At 38.9% G+C, this 18,050-nt stretch overlaps 1 protein-coding gene across 1 annotated transcript in view; it reads left to right on the top strand.

Moving 5' to 3' along the window:
• The first annotated feature begins 7,221 nt into the window (after positions 1–7,221).
• The window catches only part of LOC103089232 (fibrous sheath-interacting protein 2-like), a 79,504-nt gene continuing 68,675 nt past the window's right edge, over positions 7,222–18,050 (top strand). The window contains 8 exon segments of the mRNA XM_082930884.1: positions 7,222–7,422; positions 11,119–11,280; positions 12,018–12,107; positions 12,469–12,608; positions 13,711–13,852; positions 14,561–14,600; positions 14,815–14,909; positions 15,336–15,456. Of these exon segments, the coding sequence (XP_082787010.1) occupies positions 7,222–7,422; positions 11,119–11,280; positions 12,018–12,107; positions 12,469–12,608; positions 13,711–13,852; positions 14,561–14,600; positions 14,815–14,909; positions 15,336–15,456 (991 nt within the window).

Here is an 18,050-nt window from a genome sequence, read left to right on the forward strand (position 1 = left end):
ATACTTAGTGGGAAGAATGGGGAAAAGTATATCTATTCTACCTTTCCAGTAGTGGAAATCTTCATTTCTCCTACTGATTCCTAGTTTATTTCCACTAAGGTCTGTATTAGGTTCCTAGGGCTGCCATAACAATGTACCAAAAATTGCGTGGTTTAAAACAACAGAAACTTGTCATATCACAGTTCTGGAGGCTAGAAGCCTGAAATCAAGGTGCCAACATTGCCACGCTCCCTCTAAAGCCTATAGGGGAAAATCATTCCTTGCCTCTTCATAGCTCCTGGTGGTTGCTAGCAATCCTTCACATTCCTCGGTTTGCAGCTGCCACACTTCAGTCTCTGCCTCTGTTGTCACATGGTATTCTCCCTTCATATGTCTCCTGTGTCTCCTTAGAAGGACATCAACCATATTTGATTAAGGGCACCCAACTACAGGATGACCTCATCTTAACTAATTACATCTGCAATGATCCTACTTCCAAATTCTGTCACATTCTAAGGTATGACTTCAACATATGTCTTGGGAGAACACAATTCAACCAATAACGTTATCAAAGACCATACTTTTATCATTTAAATGCTTTTAAATTCAAGACTTGTTTTATGGCCCAGAATATGGTCTGTCTGTCTTGGCCTATGTTCCATGGGCACTTGAAAAGAATGTGTGTTTGGGGGCTGTTGGGTGAAGTGTTGTATAAATGTCACTTGGGTTATGCTGGTTGACAGTTTAGTTCAGGTCTCCTATGTCCTTTACTGATTTTCTGTCTACTTGTTCTATCACTTACTGAGAGAGGAGTGTTGAACTCCCCACATATAACTGGATCTATCTATTGCTTTTCTCATGTCTATCGGGTTTTGCTTCATGTATTTTGAAGCTCTGTTTTCATTTCTTGTTACATTGTTTCTATTTTTTTGCCTTTCTGTGGGTTACTTGCACATGATTTTAGGATTCCATCTTGACTTATTTAATAAGTTCCACCAGGACCACCAACATATTCTTAGCTGTGCAGCCACAAAAAGAGTAATAACCCAGAGGCTCCAGCTTTCCTCCTCTCCACCAATTCTCCCACCACTGTCTCACTTCACTGACTAAACATGCTTAGCTTCTCAGATGTCCCTGACTACTCCTATTTGTCCACCCATGCTAGCACTTCAGCATGGTTGCTTAGTGACGGTTTCTCACATCTTCTGACTCTCCAACTAACCCTTCCAAAGTTGTGTAAAGTCTAATGTTATTTCACAAAACATGTAGTGGCTCTGCCACTTCCCTGGCTGAATACTGAAGGAGGATAAAAGAGCATGTGGAGAGAGGGGGCCCAGACATTCCAGCTATTCCAACTTTCGTAGCCAAGGTCCCACATACATGAGTAAAGCCATCTTAGACCACTGAAATTGGTACTTAAAAGTAACATACTATTGTAAAAAAAAAAAAAAAAAAAAAAAAAAAAAAAAAAAAAATAAAAAAAAAAAAGAAAAGAAAAGAAAAAAACTAAAACAGGTGCATTAACTTTGGGACCAAGTGGTGGGTAGAGGCTAGAAAAGCAGCAAAGAAAATGGCTGGGAAATGCATGAACAAAGTAGAAGCTCTAAAATTGATGAGGAAACTGTAATAGAAGGTTGGAAAATGACATCTCGTGTCATATAGTAACAAAACAATTGGCAAAACTGTCACCTGCAGGGCTTCCCTGGTGGCACAGTGGTTGAGAGTCCGCCTGCCGATGCAGGGGACACAGGTTCGTGCCCCGGTCCGGGAAGATCCCACATGCCGCGGAGCAGCTGCGCCCATGAGCCATGGCCGCTGGGCCTGCGCGTCCAGAGCCTGTGCTCCACAACGGGAGAGGCCACAACAGTGAGAGGCCCACGTACCGCAAAAACAAAAACAAAAACAAAAAAAACTGTCACCTGCAGTAATGTGGAAATGATGGAAAAAAATGTACCTAATGAACTTGTGTATCTAGTTAAGGAGAATGTCTAGTCATGAAGAATGTTGAGAGTGTCATTTGACATTTAGCTGCACATCATAATGTACAGAAAGACAGAGGTGAGCTTAACAGAATTTACAAAAAGAATTTTAGAGGAAATATCGAAAAGCAAAGATTTTATGGGTCAGAAAATGAAACTGTTTCACATTTTGAGTTTTCCAAGCCAGCAAAGATTAAGAGTGTAACTGTAAGATCCTTTGTGAAGACACCAGAAAGATATAAGCTGGTGCCTAAGAGACACTTTCAAATAGAAAAAAGCCATTGTATGTAGGCAGAACACTCTTTGACATATATCGTAGCAATATATTTTTGGATCTGTCTCCTAAGGGAAAAGAAACAAAAGCAAAAATAAACAAATGGGACCTAATTAAACTTAAAAGCTTTTGCACAGCAAAGGAAACCATCAACAAAACAAAAAGACAACCTACTGAATGGGAGAAAATATTTACAAATGATTATGACTAATAAGGGGTTAATATCCAAAATATAAACAGCTCATACAAATCAACATCAAAAAACAAACAGCCCAATTAAAAATGGGCAGAAGAACTGAATAGACATTTTTCCAAAGAAGACATACAGATGGCCAACAGGCAGATGAAAAGATGCTCAACATGGCTAATCATCGGAGAAATGCAAGTCAAAACCTCAATGAGATACCACCTCACACCTGTCAGAATGGTTATTATCAAAAAGACTACAAATAACAAATGTCAGCAAGGATGTGAAGAAAAGGGAACCATAGTACATTGTTGGTAGGAATGTAAATTGATGCAGCCACTATGGAAAACAGTATGGAGGTTCCTAAAAAAAATGAAAATAGAAATACCATATGATCCAGCAATTCCAATCATGGGCACATATCCAACAAAAACACTAATTCAAAAAGATACATGCACCTCAATGTTTATAGCAGCAATATTTATTGATTCAATAGTAAAGATATGGAAGCAATCTAAGTGTCCATCCAACAGATGAATGGATAAAGAAGATGCTTCTTTATGGAAGCATCTTGGAATATTATTATTTATATTATTATAAATAATATTATTTATATTATTTATATAATATTATATTATTTATATGATTTATATAATATTAATATTATAAATTATATTATTTATATTATTACAAATAATAATGGAATATTATTCAGCCATAAAAATAGAATGAAATTTTGCCATTTACAACAGCATGGATGGACCCAGAGGGTATTATCCTTAGTGAATCTTAAGTCAAACAGGGAAAGACAAATACTGTATGTTATCACTTATATGTGGAATCTAAAAAATAAAACAAATGAATAATATAACAAAACAGAAACAGACTTACAGATATAGAGAACAAGCTAGTAGTTACCAGTGGGAAGAGGGAAGAGGAGAGGGACAAGTTAGAGGTAGGGGATTAAGAAGTACAAACTATTATGTATAAAATAAATAATCTACAGGAATATATTGTACAGCACAAGGAATATAGTCAATATTTTATAATAATTTTAAATGGAGTATAATCTATAAAAATATTGAATCACTATGCTGTACACCTGAAACTAAGATAATATTGTAAATCAACTATACTTCAATTTAAAAAGAAAAAGGGCATTGTCCCACAGCCCTTAACATGCTACCCAAAGTAGAGAGAAGCCCGTCTCAAAAACTGTTGTGGGTATGACTTCTGTTCAGTGGAGTCAGATTCATACGAACTCACATTTTTAAGAGAGCTGAACTAGCAAAATACCTTCAAATAGATCTAAGAGAGCCTAGATTGCTCAATTTGCAAATTCCAACTGGGTCCCCAGCTTTCTGTGGGCAGGGAGGGGGAAGGCTGAGAAAGCCACTAAGTTGTAAACACAGGCCATTTCTTATATAAAAGTATGACCCGTGGGGCCAAGTCAAGAGCCCAGAGGATGAAAATAAGAGCTATGGATAACAGTGAACTAGAAAGCCACTCCCAGGGAATAGAATCAGGATCTAGTCAAGGATATCTCTGCTCCAAGAAAAGGGGGACCTGGCAACATGTACCCAGGTGGATTCCATAGTTGCTATGGGCCAGTGACTCCTTTGTACCTCTATTTTCAAATGGTAGTGTTTATTTACTGTAGTTATCTTTTCCTTGTATCACCACTGTTGGTTAGAGGGTGGTACAGATAACTTGTGTGGCAGATTGTATTTTTCCAAAGATGGTCACATCAATATATAGACTATCCCACATGCTGTTCTCACAATGTGACATTGACAGCTCTCCATCAAGATGGTGGCATCCATGTTCTTTTCCCTTGAACTTGGGTGGACTTTTGTAACTGCCTCAACCAATAAAATGTCATGAAAGTGATGCTGCATGACTTCTGAGGCTAAGTCATGAAAGGCAACAGAGCTTTCGCCTGGCACCCTCTCTCACATGCTCTTGCTCTAGCTCTCTCTCTCCCCTTGCCCTTGCAATGCGGTGCTATGTTGTGAGGAAGCCCAGTCAATACAAAGAGGTTAGTGTGTGTGTTCTGGCTAACAACCCCAGGCAGGCTCCTAGCCAACAGCTACAAGCCACACATGTGAGTGAACAAAGTCTTAAGATGCTGCCAGCCTTCACCTTCAGCTGAAAGGGCCTTCCAGCTGAAGCCCCAGACATCATGGAACAGAGACAAACTATACTCTCTGATGCCCTGTCTGAAACAGAAGCCAAGGAGGTAATAAATGATTTTGTATTGTTTTAAGCCACTAAATATAGGGATAACTTGTCACATGGCAATAGATAACTAATGCAAATTGCTTTACAGTTCGTAAATCTCTGGAATAACAAGAAGCTACCTCTGGGTATGACTGTAGATGACAAAATCCTGAACTTTGAGCTGATGCTATAATTGGATGAAACTTTTGGGGTCTTGAGAGAGGTAAGTATATTTTGCCTATAGGAGGAACAGGAATTACAGGGACCAGAGGAAGCCAGTGCTATATTGTCATATTAATCACCAAAGATAAACGACACCTCTCTGTATCCATGCCCTTGGTTAATCCTCCACTATATTGACTGGGCTTGTCTGTGTGACTTGCTTTGGTCAAGGTGATGCAAGCCAAGTCTTGAAAGTAGTTGCACTTCGGGGCTTGCCCTTTCTTGCTGCTGGGAACCCTAAGGCCACCATGTGAAGAAGCATGGCCTTAGCTCCTAGAGCATGAAAAACTCATGGAGGGAGAGCCCAATTACCCCAGTCATTCCAATTGAGGCCCCAGCATTAGCCAGGCAAAGAAGGGGCATAGTCATGCAAGGCAGAGGGGACAGCATGAGCAAAGGCACAGAGTCATGAACCAGCAGGTTGTGTGCAGTTCTATCTTACTGTTGGGTCAAGTTTGAGAGATGGTATCGCAGTAGTGTCTTGGAGAGGTAGACAGGGACCAAGTCACAAAAAACATTTTATGCTTTGTTTTCATTCTTTCTTCCTTAGGATCATTAGGGGTTTTAAGCAGGGGAGAGACATGATCTGTTAGCAGTTTACAAAGATCACACTGGTGGCAGGATGAAAGATGGATTAGAGAGTGAAAGGTGAGAGATATTAGGAAGTTGTGATAATGGTGTGGACAAGAAGTGATGAGTGGCTTAATTGGAGCAGTGGTAGAAGAAGTGGCAAGGAGAGGAAAAATCGAGGAAATATTTAGGAGGTAAACACAGCAGGACTTAAGGATGGATTGAATGTCAAAGTCGTGGGGAAAGAGAAGCATCTAGGAGCATTCTCCGGTTTCTGGCTTCAGTAGAACTAGTACCAGTCAATGACAGAGGAAATACAGAAGGAATAATTAGGCCTTTTTTGGTTCTGTTTCACTGAGGAGAGGTTGAGTTGAGTGTTGAGTATGTCAGTTTCAGTTGCTTGTCAGACATCCGTGTAGAAATGTTTGGCTGGCAGTAGTATATATAACCAGGGTAGAGTTTTAAATGCAGGAGTTGTAATCATATATGTGGAATTAAAACAAGAACACATGTAAGAGTACAGTGTATTGATTAAGAATATAGCTTTTGGAGTCAGCTAGTTTGGATTCAAATCTCAGCCCCATCACAAATTATCCACTGCCATTGTGAACAGTCTTCATCTACAGAGATGGAGTAAATATAGATGGGGCTGTTGTGAGGATTAAACGAGGCAAGGTTTAGCACAGAATCTAAAATTAATAAGTTCTCAATAAGTGATAGGTATTGTTACTAAATGACCAAGATATAACAAAGAAGTAGACCAAAAACATGGAGACAAGAAATGTCCAAAAGGCACATGAAAAGATGCTTGACATCACTAATCATCAGAGAAATGCAAATCTAAAGTACAATAAGATATCACTTCACACCCATTAGGAGAGCTAGAGGAAGGAAGGAAGGAAGGAAGAAAATAAGTGTTGGCAATGATGTGGAGAAATTGAAACCCTTGTGTACTGTTGATGGGATTGTAAAATGGCATAACCACCATGGAAAACAGTAGATATCCTCAAGAAATTAAAAATACAACTACCATATGATCCAGCAATCCCACTTCTAGGTATATATCCAAAAAGTTTTGAAGTAGGGTCTCAAAGAGACATTTGCACACCCATGTTCATAGCAGTACTATTCATAATAGCCAAGACGTAGAAGCAACCTAAGTTTCCATTAGTGGTTGAATGGATAAAGAAAATGGGATATATACATATAACAGAATATTATTCACCCTTTAAAAGGGAAGAAACCATACCACATGCTACCACACATATGAACCTTGAAGTCATTATACTAAGTGAAACAAGCCAATCACAAAAAGACAAATACTCCTTGATTCCACTTATATCACTTATATAAGGTATCCGAAGTATTCCAATTCATAGAAACAGAAAGCAGAATGGTGGCTACCAGTGGCTGGGGGGAAGGGAGGAAAGGAGAACTGTTTAATGGGTATAGCGTTTCCGTTTTGCAAAATGAAAAAGTTCTGGAGATCTGTTGCATAACAATTTGAATATATGTAATACTACTGAACTGTACACTTAAAAATGGTTAAGATGGTAAGTTTTATGTTATGCACTTTTAGCACAATAAAAAGATGCATGAAAGAACATGGAGACAAAGTACAAATTCCCAACAAACCAAGTGCAGCCTCGGCTCTCAATGTATTTACCTGGGCGACCACTGTCTTGGCTGCCCAGACTGGATGTGGGCGTGGAGCGGGAAAGGTGTGCGTGAAGAGAAGAAACGAAGACTGCTTGCTGCGCCCCAGCCCCCAGCCCCCTGGGGGCTGACGTATGGCCATGGACCTGTACCTCAGCAACTGCTATAACACTGCCCAAGCCGCCGCCGCTAAGGCGGCTGCCAGCAGCCTAACTGCCGACAGGGAGCAGTGCGACTCGGTGAGTGGCGGCCAGTCGGTCCTCCTCCGGGATCCGGGGCTGGTCTCGGAAGGGAAGGAGGGCGGGCAGATGGAAGAGGGGGAGATCTCAGCAGAGGTAGGGACGGGTCTTTGACGCTTGGCTTCTGGCTCCCAGGCCCCCGGCAGTTAGTGCCTAGAGCTGCCTCTGGCCTGGATTAGCTCTGAACGGGGCTCAGAGATAGGGTTGGTGACCAGGGTAAACTGGGAGGCCTTCCAGGTTGTCAGCACGATGGGTTCTTTCAACCTTTAGTGTGTGATTCTTTGGTTTATTTGGAGGTATTAGCCTACTGAAGTTTAAGTAGATTGGTCTAAACTAAAAGAATAGTTCTAGAAAAAAAGAAACTTTATAATTATATCTGACAGAGCTCTCAAAAAGAACCCATTCCAGAGGTGGGAGCTGCTCATCTATTGAATCTTCCTCTTGGGGTCAAGCTGCCTACAAATTTAAGTGAAAAGGTAAACTAACTTTTAATAGTGCTGAAGTGATTTTCTTGACTGTTTTCAGCTTGCTATTAAACTTGAAACACTGCTATGATTCTGCTTTGAGTCAACTTCAATTTCACACACCAGGTGAAGTTAAAATGAGTTGAAGTGTTCAGTGTCTGAACCTCACTTTAATGATAGAAGCCCCCATGATATGCCTCAGCCACCCAATTCAGCTTTATCTCCAACCCAGAGCCTCAACTCTGAAAGGTCGGGGTCTTTTCTGCCTACTCACACGTACCATGCTAATTCCTACTTCTGTGCCTTTGTTCTTCTGGCTCCTGAAACCTGGCATGCACTCCTCCCCTTCCTGACCTTCAGTTTGAGCCATCTTTCAAGAGCTACTATATGAAGCCTTTCCCCAGTGTCCCAACCCCCAATTGTCTCATTTTTCCTTAGAATTTACATTGCCCTTGGCCTGCACTATCTCACTTAGCACTGAAGGTACTATTACTGGTTCAGAGTGCTGCACTCACATTGTTACACATTTTAAGTTCTCTGCCTAACACTCTGAACACTGTCCTTAGCTTTAGGCCAAGCCTGAAGGAGGTTGAGAACTCTCTGGTTGAGTGTGTGCTTTGATCACAATAGCAAAAGGTTCTACAGGAATATTTATGACATCCTTACCCTTCCACTCTCTAGGGTGTCATCAAGGATGAGTACAGGGCTCCTTGGTATTTCTGACATTTGTCTAATATATATGATTTTTAAAGTTTTATTGCTGGAAAACAATATAATTTCTATTTTCAAACCCAATATGTTCTACCCACTTCCATGAATTAGCATTCCTAAAACATACTCAAAGCCTATTTCACTACTAGCGATAACACTCCTTTTTACTTTGTAAATGTAGCCCTCTCTGTTGGTTTCTTCCTCAAATATCTTTTTTTAAAAATATTTATTTATTTATTTTTGGCTGTGTTGGGTCTTCATTTCTGTGCGAGGGCTTTCTCTAGTTGCAGCAAGCGGGGGCCACTCTTCATCGCAGTGCGCGGGCCTCTCACTGTCGCGGCCTCTCTTGCTGTGGAGCACAGGCTCCAGACGCACAGGCTCAGTAGTTGTGGCTCACGGGCCTAGCTGCTCTGTGGCATGTGGGATCTTCCCAGACCAGGGCTCGAACTCATGTCCCCTGCATTGGCAGGCAGATTCTCAACCACTGCGTCACCAGGGAAGCCCTCTCAAATATCTTTTATTTGCCATATTTATATTGTGTTATTCTGTTATTCACTTGTTAGCTACTTCTTATTTCCTGATTTTTTCCCATACTTAATTATACTGATTTGCTCTATATTATATTGATTCCCCCAAAACATATGCATTTATGTTTTTACATATAAATTTATTTATTTTATTTATTTATTTTTGGCTGAGTTGGTCTTCATTGTTGCGCACCGGCTTTCTCTAGTTGCGGCGAGTGGGGGCTACTCTTCTTTGCGCTGCGCGGGCTTCTCATTGCAGTGGCTTCTCTTGTTGTGGAGCACGGGCTCCAGGCATGCAGGCTTCAGTAGTTGTGGCTTGCGGGCTCAGTAGTTGTGGCTCACAGGCTCTAGAGCGTAGGCTCAGTATTTGTGGCACACGGGCTTAGTTGCTCTGTGGCATGTGGGATCTTCCCGGACCAGGAATCAAACCCGTGTCCCCTGCATTGGCAGGCAGATTCTTAACCACTGCACCACCAGGGAAGCCCAAAACGTATGCATTTAATCATGGTCAGGTACTGTATTCAACTCCTGTAAAGACTAACTTGGTGGGATCCGTCTTTGTCTTCTGGCAAGATCTCCTCAAGGAAGTAAGACTTTATATTTACACATTTAGTTGTTTTTTTTTCAACTTAACTTTACCCTCATGACCACCTTTTAAGGTGAAGCTATGACAGGTAGATGGTGGCAGAGTTTAGACCAGAACCACAGTCTCCTGATTTCTTAGGCCATGCTCCTTCACCTGACCTTGCTGCTTCCTGAACTGCAAACCACTTTAGCAGAGCACTACAGAAATGTAATTTAAAGGTCTTTCACATTATTTTGAATGCAAGTGTAAGGGAAATTATAGTATTCTACTGTCTTCTTTTCAATAAGATTAAAATATAACAATGTTATGTACCTGTCTAGCTATTCATTAATCCAAACCTGACAACTGATCCTATTACTTCAACATTTTTAATTGAAGTATAGTTGATGTACAATATTATATGTTACAGGTGTACAACATAGTGATCCACAGTTTTTAAAGGTTATACTCCATTTATAGTTATTATAAAATACTGGCTATAGTCCTTCAACATTTGATAGTAAACTTATTCTCAAGTAAGTTATCTATAAATTAATTTGCTTATTAGTATACTATACTTGAGTAGCACCTGTTCACAAACTCCTTAAATTGGTTTTACTGTAAAGTAAATAGTAAATACTTTGCCAATTAACCTTGCCACTTTGATTTCAGGAAAAGATACCACGTTAAGTGAAAAGAACAATTTGCCTACTTTTAAAAGTCTGCCCTATGATCTCCCACTGGCAGGTAGTGATGACATAATAAATTCTTCTGTTCAGGGAAACCAATTATTTTGATTGACAACAGAAAGCTTACCCTGGCCTTAATGAATGTTCTTTCCTGATAGGTCAGTAGCCAAGGTTTGGTCAACACATGCCATCACCAACAAAAGTCAACATCTAAAAGAAGCAATAATCAACCCACTAACTGCAGCATTGTTTCAATTGCCATCACTGCTGATTGTTTCTCTTCTAGGAAAGATATGGGCTTCCTGTTTAGTTTCACTGTAAATTAAATCATTGCCCAGAAAGATGTCTTTCTTTGCCTTTTTAAGAAGACATTGGTAGTCAGGGAATCCAGATTCCTTATATACGTTCCTTGGGAGAGACAAGAGGCTGGCATCAATCAAGTAGTCAGAAACTTACAAAAGAAGCTTTTCAATGGAAAAACAAAGCTAGAACCCATCATGCCCCTTCCTGTCTGCTCCTCTGCTCATATTTAGTATCCTACCTACCTTACAGGAACATTTAGGGCCATATCTCAATGTCCAGGAATGGGATTGAGGCTGAGGCTGCCACCTCCAGCCTAAAGTCAGCTCTGATAGAGAGGAAGAGAAAGGCATTAGATTTACCCAAATCAGCCTCACTTCAGATTCCCTCTAAAGGAGGGAGTATTCCCTCACTTCAGATTCTTCTTGCATGTTTTATTTTCAACAAACAGCCTAATCACTTCAACAAATTGAGGTTTAAAAGTGTGATTCCATTCATTTTACACATGTAGTACTTTTGAATCTGTGTGTTTACAGCTTTGTCAACCTTCTTATGACTTTAACCTGACTGATTCTTATTGTCAACTTTTGGAAACCAGCTATAAAAGCCTGCCTGATCCACATTTAAAAATATACTATAGGCGAAAGGATATCCTGAGGAGATTAAAGAAAGGCGGCTATGTCACCAGCAATAATAAGGTAGGTTGAATCCTGCTTCCTGTTAACCAGCAAAAACCTATGGACTTGATAGATGCTTGCTTCTGTACTTCACTGGGAGCCTGTGTCAACTTTTAATTGAGCAATAAAGAATACCTAACAGAAAACTCAATGAATTACTCAGTATTTGAGTAAAGAGAAATCAGGCGGCTGTTTCTAAATAAAATTGTTCCCACTTGATCTTTTTTCTTTGATAAAAGCAAAAGATAAGCACCAAATGATTTGAATATGTAAAGACATATACATACACATTTAGTTATTTATGTATTTTCTCTCAGCTGTATTATTAGTGCATTTCCTCTGGCTCTAAAAGTAATAATGGCACTGTATACCTGTCAAGGAATATTTCCTATACCCTTTGAGAAGACTAGAGACAAAATGGAAACCTAGCAGAATATAGCTTGATAGAATAAATTCTTCTGAAAGTTAACATCATTATTATACTGGTGTTTTAATAACAAATTCATTAAGCATAGTAAATTCTTGATTATGATGTGAACCATATTATTGAAATACTATTATTTAGGTAGAAATTTCCTGGTGATAAACCACTATAGACAGATATTGCCTTCCAAATAATTACCAAAATATGCTATCACTACCCTTGATCCCAAAATTGTTACTAAAATGAATGTTCTTATGACTCTCTTCTCTGGAAAGTTTCATGATTGTTACAACTTTCTATTTATATATTTGGTTTTTGGTTTTTGTTTTTATAGGTTGTATATACCTTGAAGGAATTGAATAAGTACAGGCAGTATCTCACAAGTTTAAAATTAGACTTTGAAAAAAACTATATAAGAGAACTAGTAAGTTAAACACTTAAATTTGTTTTATTTGAGGCCTGTAAGAAAGTTTTTATGTAGGTTGTAGAAAAAAGGTTTGGTCTTATACAGAATATTTGCTTATGATATCCTGACCTAGAAGCATTAAGGTAACAAATCAAAAAATATCTCTAAATATCTATGAGATAAAAATGAGACCTCTGCCTTTCACTTACAGAGAAATTTTCACTTATCTGGAGTGGAGCCACACTAGACTTAAATGCAGGTTAATTAACCATTTGTAAACTATAGGAAGTTTACCAAGCCCTAAACATGAGAAGGCATATCAAAGGACAGGGTTATTTCTGGCCAATATAAAAACTTTTAATTCTTTTTTCTCTCTCAGAAAATGATTGAAAAACAAGTAAATAAGTTGTATGAAGCCAAGAGAGCCTGTGACAATTATGACAATACACAGTTCCAAGACTGGCTGTTACAGGAAAGTATACAAACAACTCCAGACCAAGAGCTGTTAATAAAGCAGAGGTATGACCAAAGTTAATGCATTTTTTTGCAGACATATTGTGGACCCCAGAAAGTTGTAAAAGTACTAGAAATAATTGAAAGCAGAATGAAAAGAGTATTAGACACTATTTAATCTCCTGTAGTCTTCAATGTGGAGAGAAAGGAAAGGAGATTAAGAGGTAACAGGGATTGGGAACCTTGGTACCATGGCTAGGGAGGAGAGTTTCTACCTGAGAAACTGGAGTCACCAGGGAGCCCAAGAGGTAAGACAAACTGATATTTGAAGAACAATTCCAAAGTACAGATCCCTGACCTTGGGAAACCTAAGTCCATAGTAACAGAGGAAAGAAGGTGTCATTAGCACATTTCAAACTTAAGTTTAAGGAAATTACTGCAAGATCAAAAAGAGAGAGTTGCCGTAACTTCATCTGATGATAATATAAACAGGTGTTATTCCCCAACCAACTGTGTATGTTCATTCAGCTATTACCCACACACATTCAATGTTACCATTCAGCGGCCAAGCCCATGCCCCAGGAGGCAAAGCGATGAATTATATATAGTTCCTCCTCTTTCTCCTTTATCAGGGATGGGGGCCAGTTCTCCATCACCTGGCTCTTATATTTCATGGATTCATGTCATGATATGCCAGAATATATACTGATTCACCAGAGTGGCAGACTAGTAGTCTACAGACCTATCTATATATGAGAGGTTGTTCAAGGACTTGGGAATTACAGAGAGGCCAGTACCCACTTATTTTTTAAAGGAAATTCAAATCTACTTGTTTTTTGAAGTCAGTCCTTAAGTTTATTTCAGCTGTCTTTGGAAACTCATGTTCCCAGAACTCCTGAGTTATGACTAATCCCCGTGTAAAATGCTTTTAATCACTCTGTTCTATATTTTGCCATTGTCCCAGCCACAATAACAGTCTGATAAAATTAGTACATCACGGTGAGTTGGTGGATCTGACTAGCTTAAAAGTCCCTGAAAATCTCTACATTTCCTATAGTTCAAGAAATAAAAAGCAACCCAGAAGGTGGTTTGGGAATGTCAGAATAGATAATACCATCATAAGTGAAACACCCAATTTATCTTCACTTATATTTACACTTTTACTTAGATATTTAGATATGATTAGTAGGGAATTAAACAAGCTTGAACACATGGCAGAAAAGCAGAACATACTCCAGATAAAGGAAGAAGAAAGAGGACATTGGGACCACATTCGAAGAAAACTTAGTCTCCGTAGACAAATTGAAGAGGTGAGAAACACCAAATTTTAAATGTTGATGGGAAAATTGTGCATGATTGTTTTATTTATAAACATTTTTAACAGTCCCACCATATTACCTGAAGTTATTTCAGGTCTAAAAAGTAAACCACTGTTTATAATTTTTTTAAATAATAAACTGCTATTAATCTTGTATCACTGTTGTAACAGACAAGCTTTTAATTAATACAGTGAGACTGATACCACACATTATATATCCATCACAGTACAGTCACACTTCATCTGCTCTTAAAGTTTTAGAATTTAACTCTAGTGAAAAATAACCATGCCTGTATTCTCACTCCTCAACATTCAGACAAGGCTACTTGTTTAGGTTCTCTGTCAAAACACATTTAAGGTCAACAGATTACATATGATAACCCCCCAAATCCATAAGAGAAAGTCCCCTTGCCAGCATCTTTTTCGATCCATCTTTGGAGCTGGGCTTATGTTTGAATTGTTTCCAGTAACAAAATAATTTCCTTCCATTTGCCATTCTGTTGCATCCACCAATACATTCTGAATAAAAAAGCAGTAAGATAAGCCCATTCTAAAGCAATGTAAGATTTTCATTATGGTTGTCCAAATTTCTGTAAGGCCCTTGATTTGACCTAATTCACCTACTGACAAAGACAAAACAAAACAAAACAAGATTATGAAAGAGAACCCCTGCTGACTACCATGACATTGTGCTCCTTAGGAATGGAAAACAAAAGAAATGTTACTTCTGGGCTTCCCTGGTGGCGCAGTGGTTGAGAGTCCGCCTGCCAATGCAGGGGACACGGGTTCGTGTCCCAGTCCAGGAAGATCCCACATGCCGCAGAGTGGCCGGGCCCATGAGCCATGGCCGCTGAACCTGCACGTCCGGATCCTGTGCTCCGCAATGGGAGAGGCCACAACAGTGAGAGGCCCGTGTACCACAAAACAAAAAAAAAAAAAAAAAAAAAAAAAAAGGAAATGTTACTTCTACAAAGATTGGAGAAGAAGTAAAAAGAGAAGCAAGAGTTGAGGAACAACATAGAAAAGTCAAAGAAGAAGCTCACCAGAAGGTAGAGTGAGCTTTGACCAATAATTTGGGCTATTTTGAGGACAGGCTTTTGCCAATTTTGATATTTTAAAGTGTGAATTTTCAGAAGTGGCCTAAACTCACAAGGATATCTATTGATGGAGAGAGCAAGTCTGGTCTGAACCTGGACTTCAAGGGCTGGTCTGAAATGTGACCAGTCTCCAGAAAGTAGGAAATGAGTTAAATTAGATCTAGTTATTAAAATATATTCTTCATGCTGGACAACAAAAGGAAACTTACCCTTATTACCTTCCTAGCTTTGTACTCTTTGTGACTTTAGAAATCTCAAGACAGGAATGAGGGCTCCCTTCAAATGTACCATCATATTTGAAGTATTTGTTTTGCATTTCCAGTGGCAAGTTGATATTAAATTTTTAAACATATTAAATATATATTTTTAATATTTTAGAAACAAGCACTTCTAGAGAAAAAAATCACTTTTCATTTACAAAAAATGCAAAGGAATGACCTTCAGAGAGAAGCATCGGAGGAAAGTACATTTGAAAACAAAAGTCAAGATGAAACAGAAGGTGAGAGAGAGACAATAAAAGACAAAGTAGGTAAATAGAATTAAATAGAATATGCATAACTAATATTAAATATTGGTGGCTTTGTAAAACCCCTCTATGTGCTTATATAGTGAGGTCACAAAGTCCTTGCAAAGGGAAATCCTAGAAGCTTACACTACCTGTGCCAGGCACTGTGCAAGGCACTTCCCAGTTACAGGTCAAGATGTAGAGAATGTACAGACACCCACACACATACACAAAATATTATTATATTACAGACATTATAACAAATTAAACATTTCTGTAAAGTGGCTCAGTAGACAAGACTGCCTTTACTAGAAGTTTAAAAAGGAGCCAGTAAGAGGAGACAGAATGACAACAACAAAAAGACAGAGAGAGAGTTATATAGAGAGAAAAGGAGCCAGTAAGACAAAACATTACCAAAAAAAATAGACTGAAACGAAGAGGGAGACAATGAAAGAAAAATGTAGAGAAAACAGAAGAAAAATTTTAAGTGAGGTCTGCTAAGAACAGATTATACAAAACACAGTAAGCTAATAAGAGAAAGATAAAAAGAAATTTTAAGTAGAAAAAAGAAGAGACATTTAAAATATCCTAAGCAAGAAACAGAAATAGAAAGAAAGAACAAAAAGGTTAAAATGGAAGAGGCAGGGACTTCCCTGGTGGTCCAGTGGTAAAGAATCCACCTTCCAATGCAGGGGACAAGGGTTCGATCCTGGGTCGGGGAACTAAGATTCCCCCCACGTGCCGTGGGGCAACTAAGCCCCCATGCCAAAACTACTGAACTCACACCCCTCAATGAGAGAGCCCACATGTCACAAACTACAGAGCCCATATGCTCTGGAGCCTGAGCACCACAACTACAGAGCCCATGCACTCTGGAGCCCACGCACCACAACCAGAGAGAGAAAACCCACACACCACAACTAGAGAGAAGCTCACACACCACAGCGAAGAGCCTGAGCACCAAAATGAAGATCCTGCATGCTGCAACAAGGCCCAACACAGCAAAAAAAAAAAAAAAAAAAAGGAAGAGGCAGTAAGAAAAGATGATACAAAAAGAAAGAATGAAATGTAAAGAGTGAGAGAGAGGAAGAAAATGAATGAATAAGAGAGAAAAAGAAAGAATATTGAGCAGAAGAAGCCAGTAAGAAAATACACACTCACACATACACACACACACACACACACACACACACACACACACACATACAGGATGAGGGAGTGGAAGGAAGACAAAGGCAAAAAAAAAATAAGAGACAGGAAAAGACAAGGAGTATGAGGAAGAAAGGCAAACAGACAAAGAAAAGAGAGAGAGTGAAAGAAAGGGAGCAAGAAAAAGACATACAGACAAAAATAGAGGAACGAAGAGGTAGGAGGGAGGGAGAGAGAGAAGAAAGAAGTTTTAAAAGGTAGGAAAAGGTAAAATAAAGAAAGATAATGTAAGAGTGAAAGAAAATTTTGAAAAAGTGGAACCAGTAAGAAAATCAAATACAATTTGGGGGAGGGGGCAGTGACAGAGATAGAGGGAAAAAATGAGTAGTAAAAGAAGACAAATAGAAGAGACAGAAAGAGAGACTTTTAAAAGGAGAAGCCAGTAAGCAAAACCAGTACAATGAAAATAGACTGAATGGGAGAAAAGGATACAGTAGGAGAGGGAGAATAGGAGGGAAAGAAAATATTAAAAAGGAGGCAATAAATAAGGCAGTAAAAGAAAATATGAAAATAAAACAAAAAAGGAAGAAAAAGAGAAAAAAGACAAAGAATGAAAGGAAAAGAGGAGACACAGAGGCACAGAACAAAAAGGAGAGGAGAAAAAGAATGGTACAATAAGGAATGAGAAGGATTTAAAAAGTTACAAAGGAGAGTAATGTTAAATGGGAGGGGGCAAGAAGGAGGGAGGGAGGATGGATGGATGGAAGGAAGAAAATATGAACATACTTCAAAAAGGAAGAACCAGTAGCCAGTAAGAAAGGCAGTACAAGAAAATATAGAAAGAAACCATGGAAGAAAGAAAGAAGGGACAGAGAAAGAGAGAGAAAAGAAACATAGAAAGTAGGTAAATAAGATGAGTTTACAAAACAGGAGCCAGTAAAAAGGCAGGGCAAAAAAGATAGAAGAAAAGAAGAGAGAGAGGGAGAAGGAAAGAAAACAGTGTGAAAAGAGAAGCCTGTAAAAAGAGAATAAAATAAGAAGAAAGAAAGGGAGGAAGGCAGGCATGCAGGCAGGCAAAGAAAAGAGAGAGAGCGAAAGAAAAGTCATGACAAGGAGCTACTGAGAGAGGGAATAAAGGAGGAAAGGAAGGAAGGAAAGAAAAAAATTTTTTAAAGAATGAGTCAGTAGGAAAAAGTAAAATAAAGAAGAGAGAATGTGATTGTGTAAGAGAGACTTGGAAAGGAGTCAGAAAAAAACTGTAAAATAAACATGATAGGTAGATAATAGATAGGTAGAATCCACTTTTAAAAGAATAACCCAGCAATAATCGAGAGTACAAAACAAGGTAGCAGGTGAGAGAAAGAAAGAGAAGGAAAGAAAAAAAAGTTTAAGAAGAGGAGCCCTTAAAAGTGAGTTAAAAAGGAGGGGGAGTGACAGGG

The sequence above is a fragment of the Lipotes vexillifer genome, unplaced genomic scaffold (genome assembly GCF_000442215.2).
Source record: "Lipotes vexillifer unplaced genomic scaffold, Lipotes_vexillifer_v1.1 scaffold215, whole genome shotgun sequence".
NCBI classification, from domain to species: Eukaryota; Metazoa; Chordata; class Mammalia; order Artiodactyla; family Lipotidae; genus Lipotes; species Lipotes vexillifer.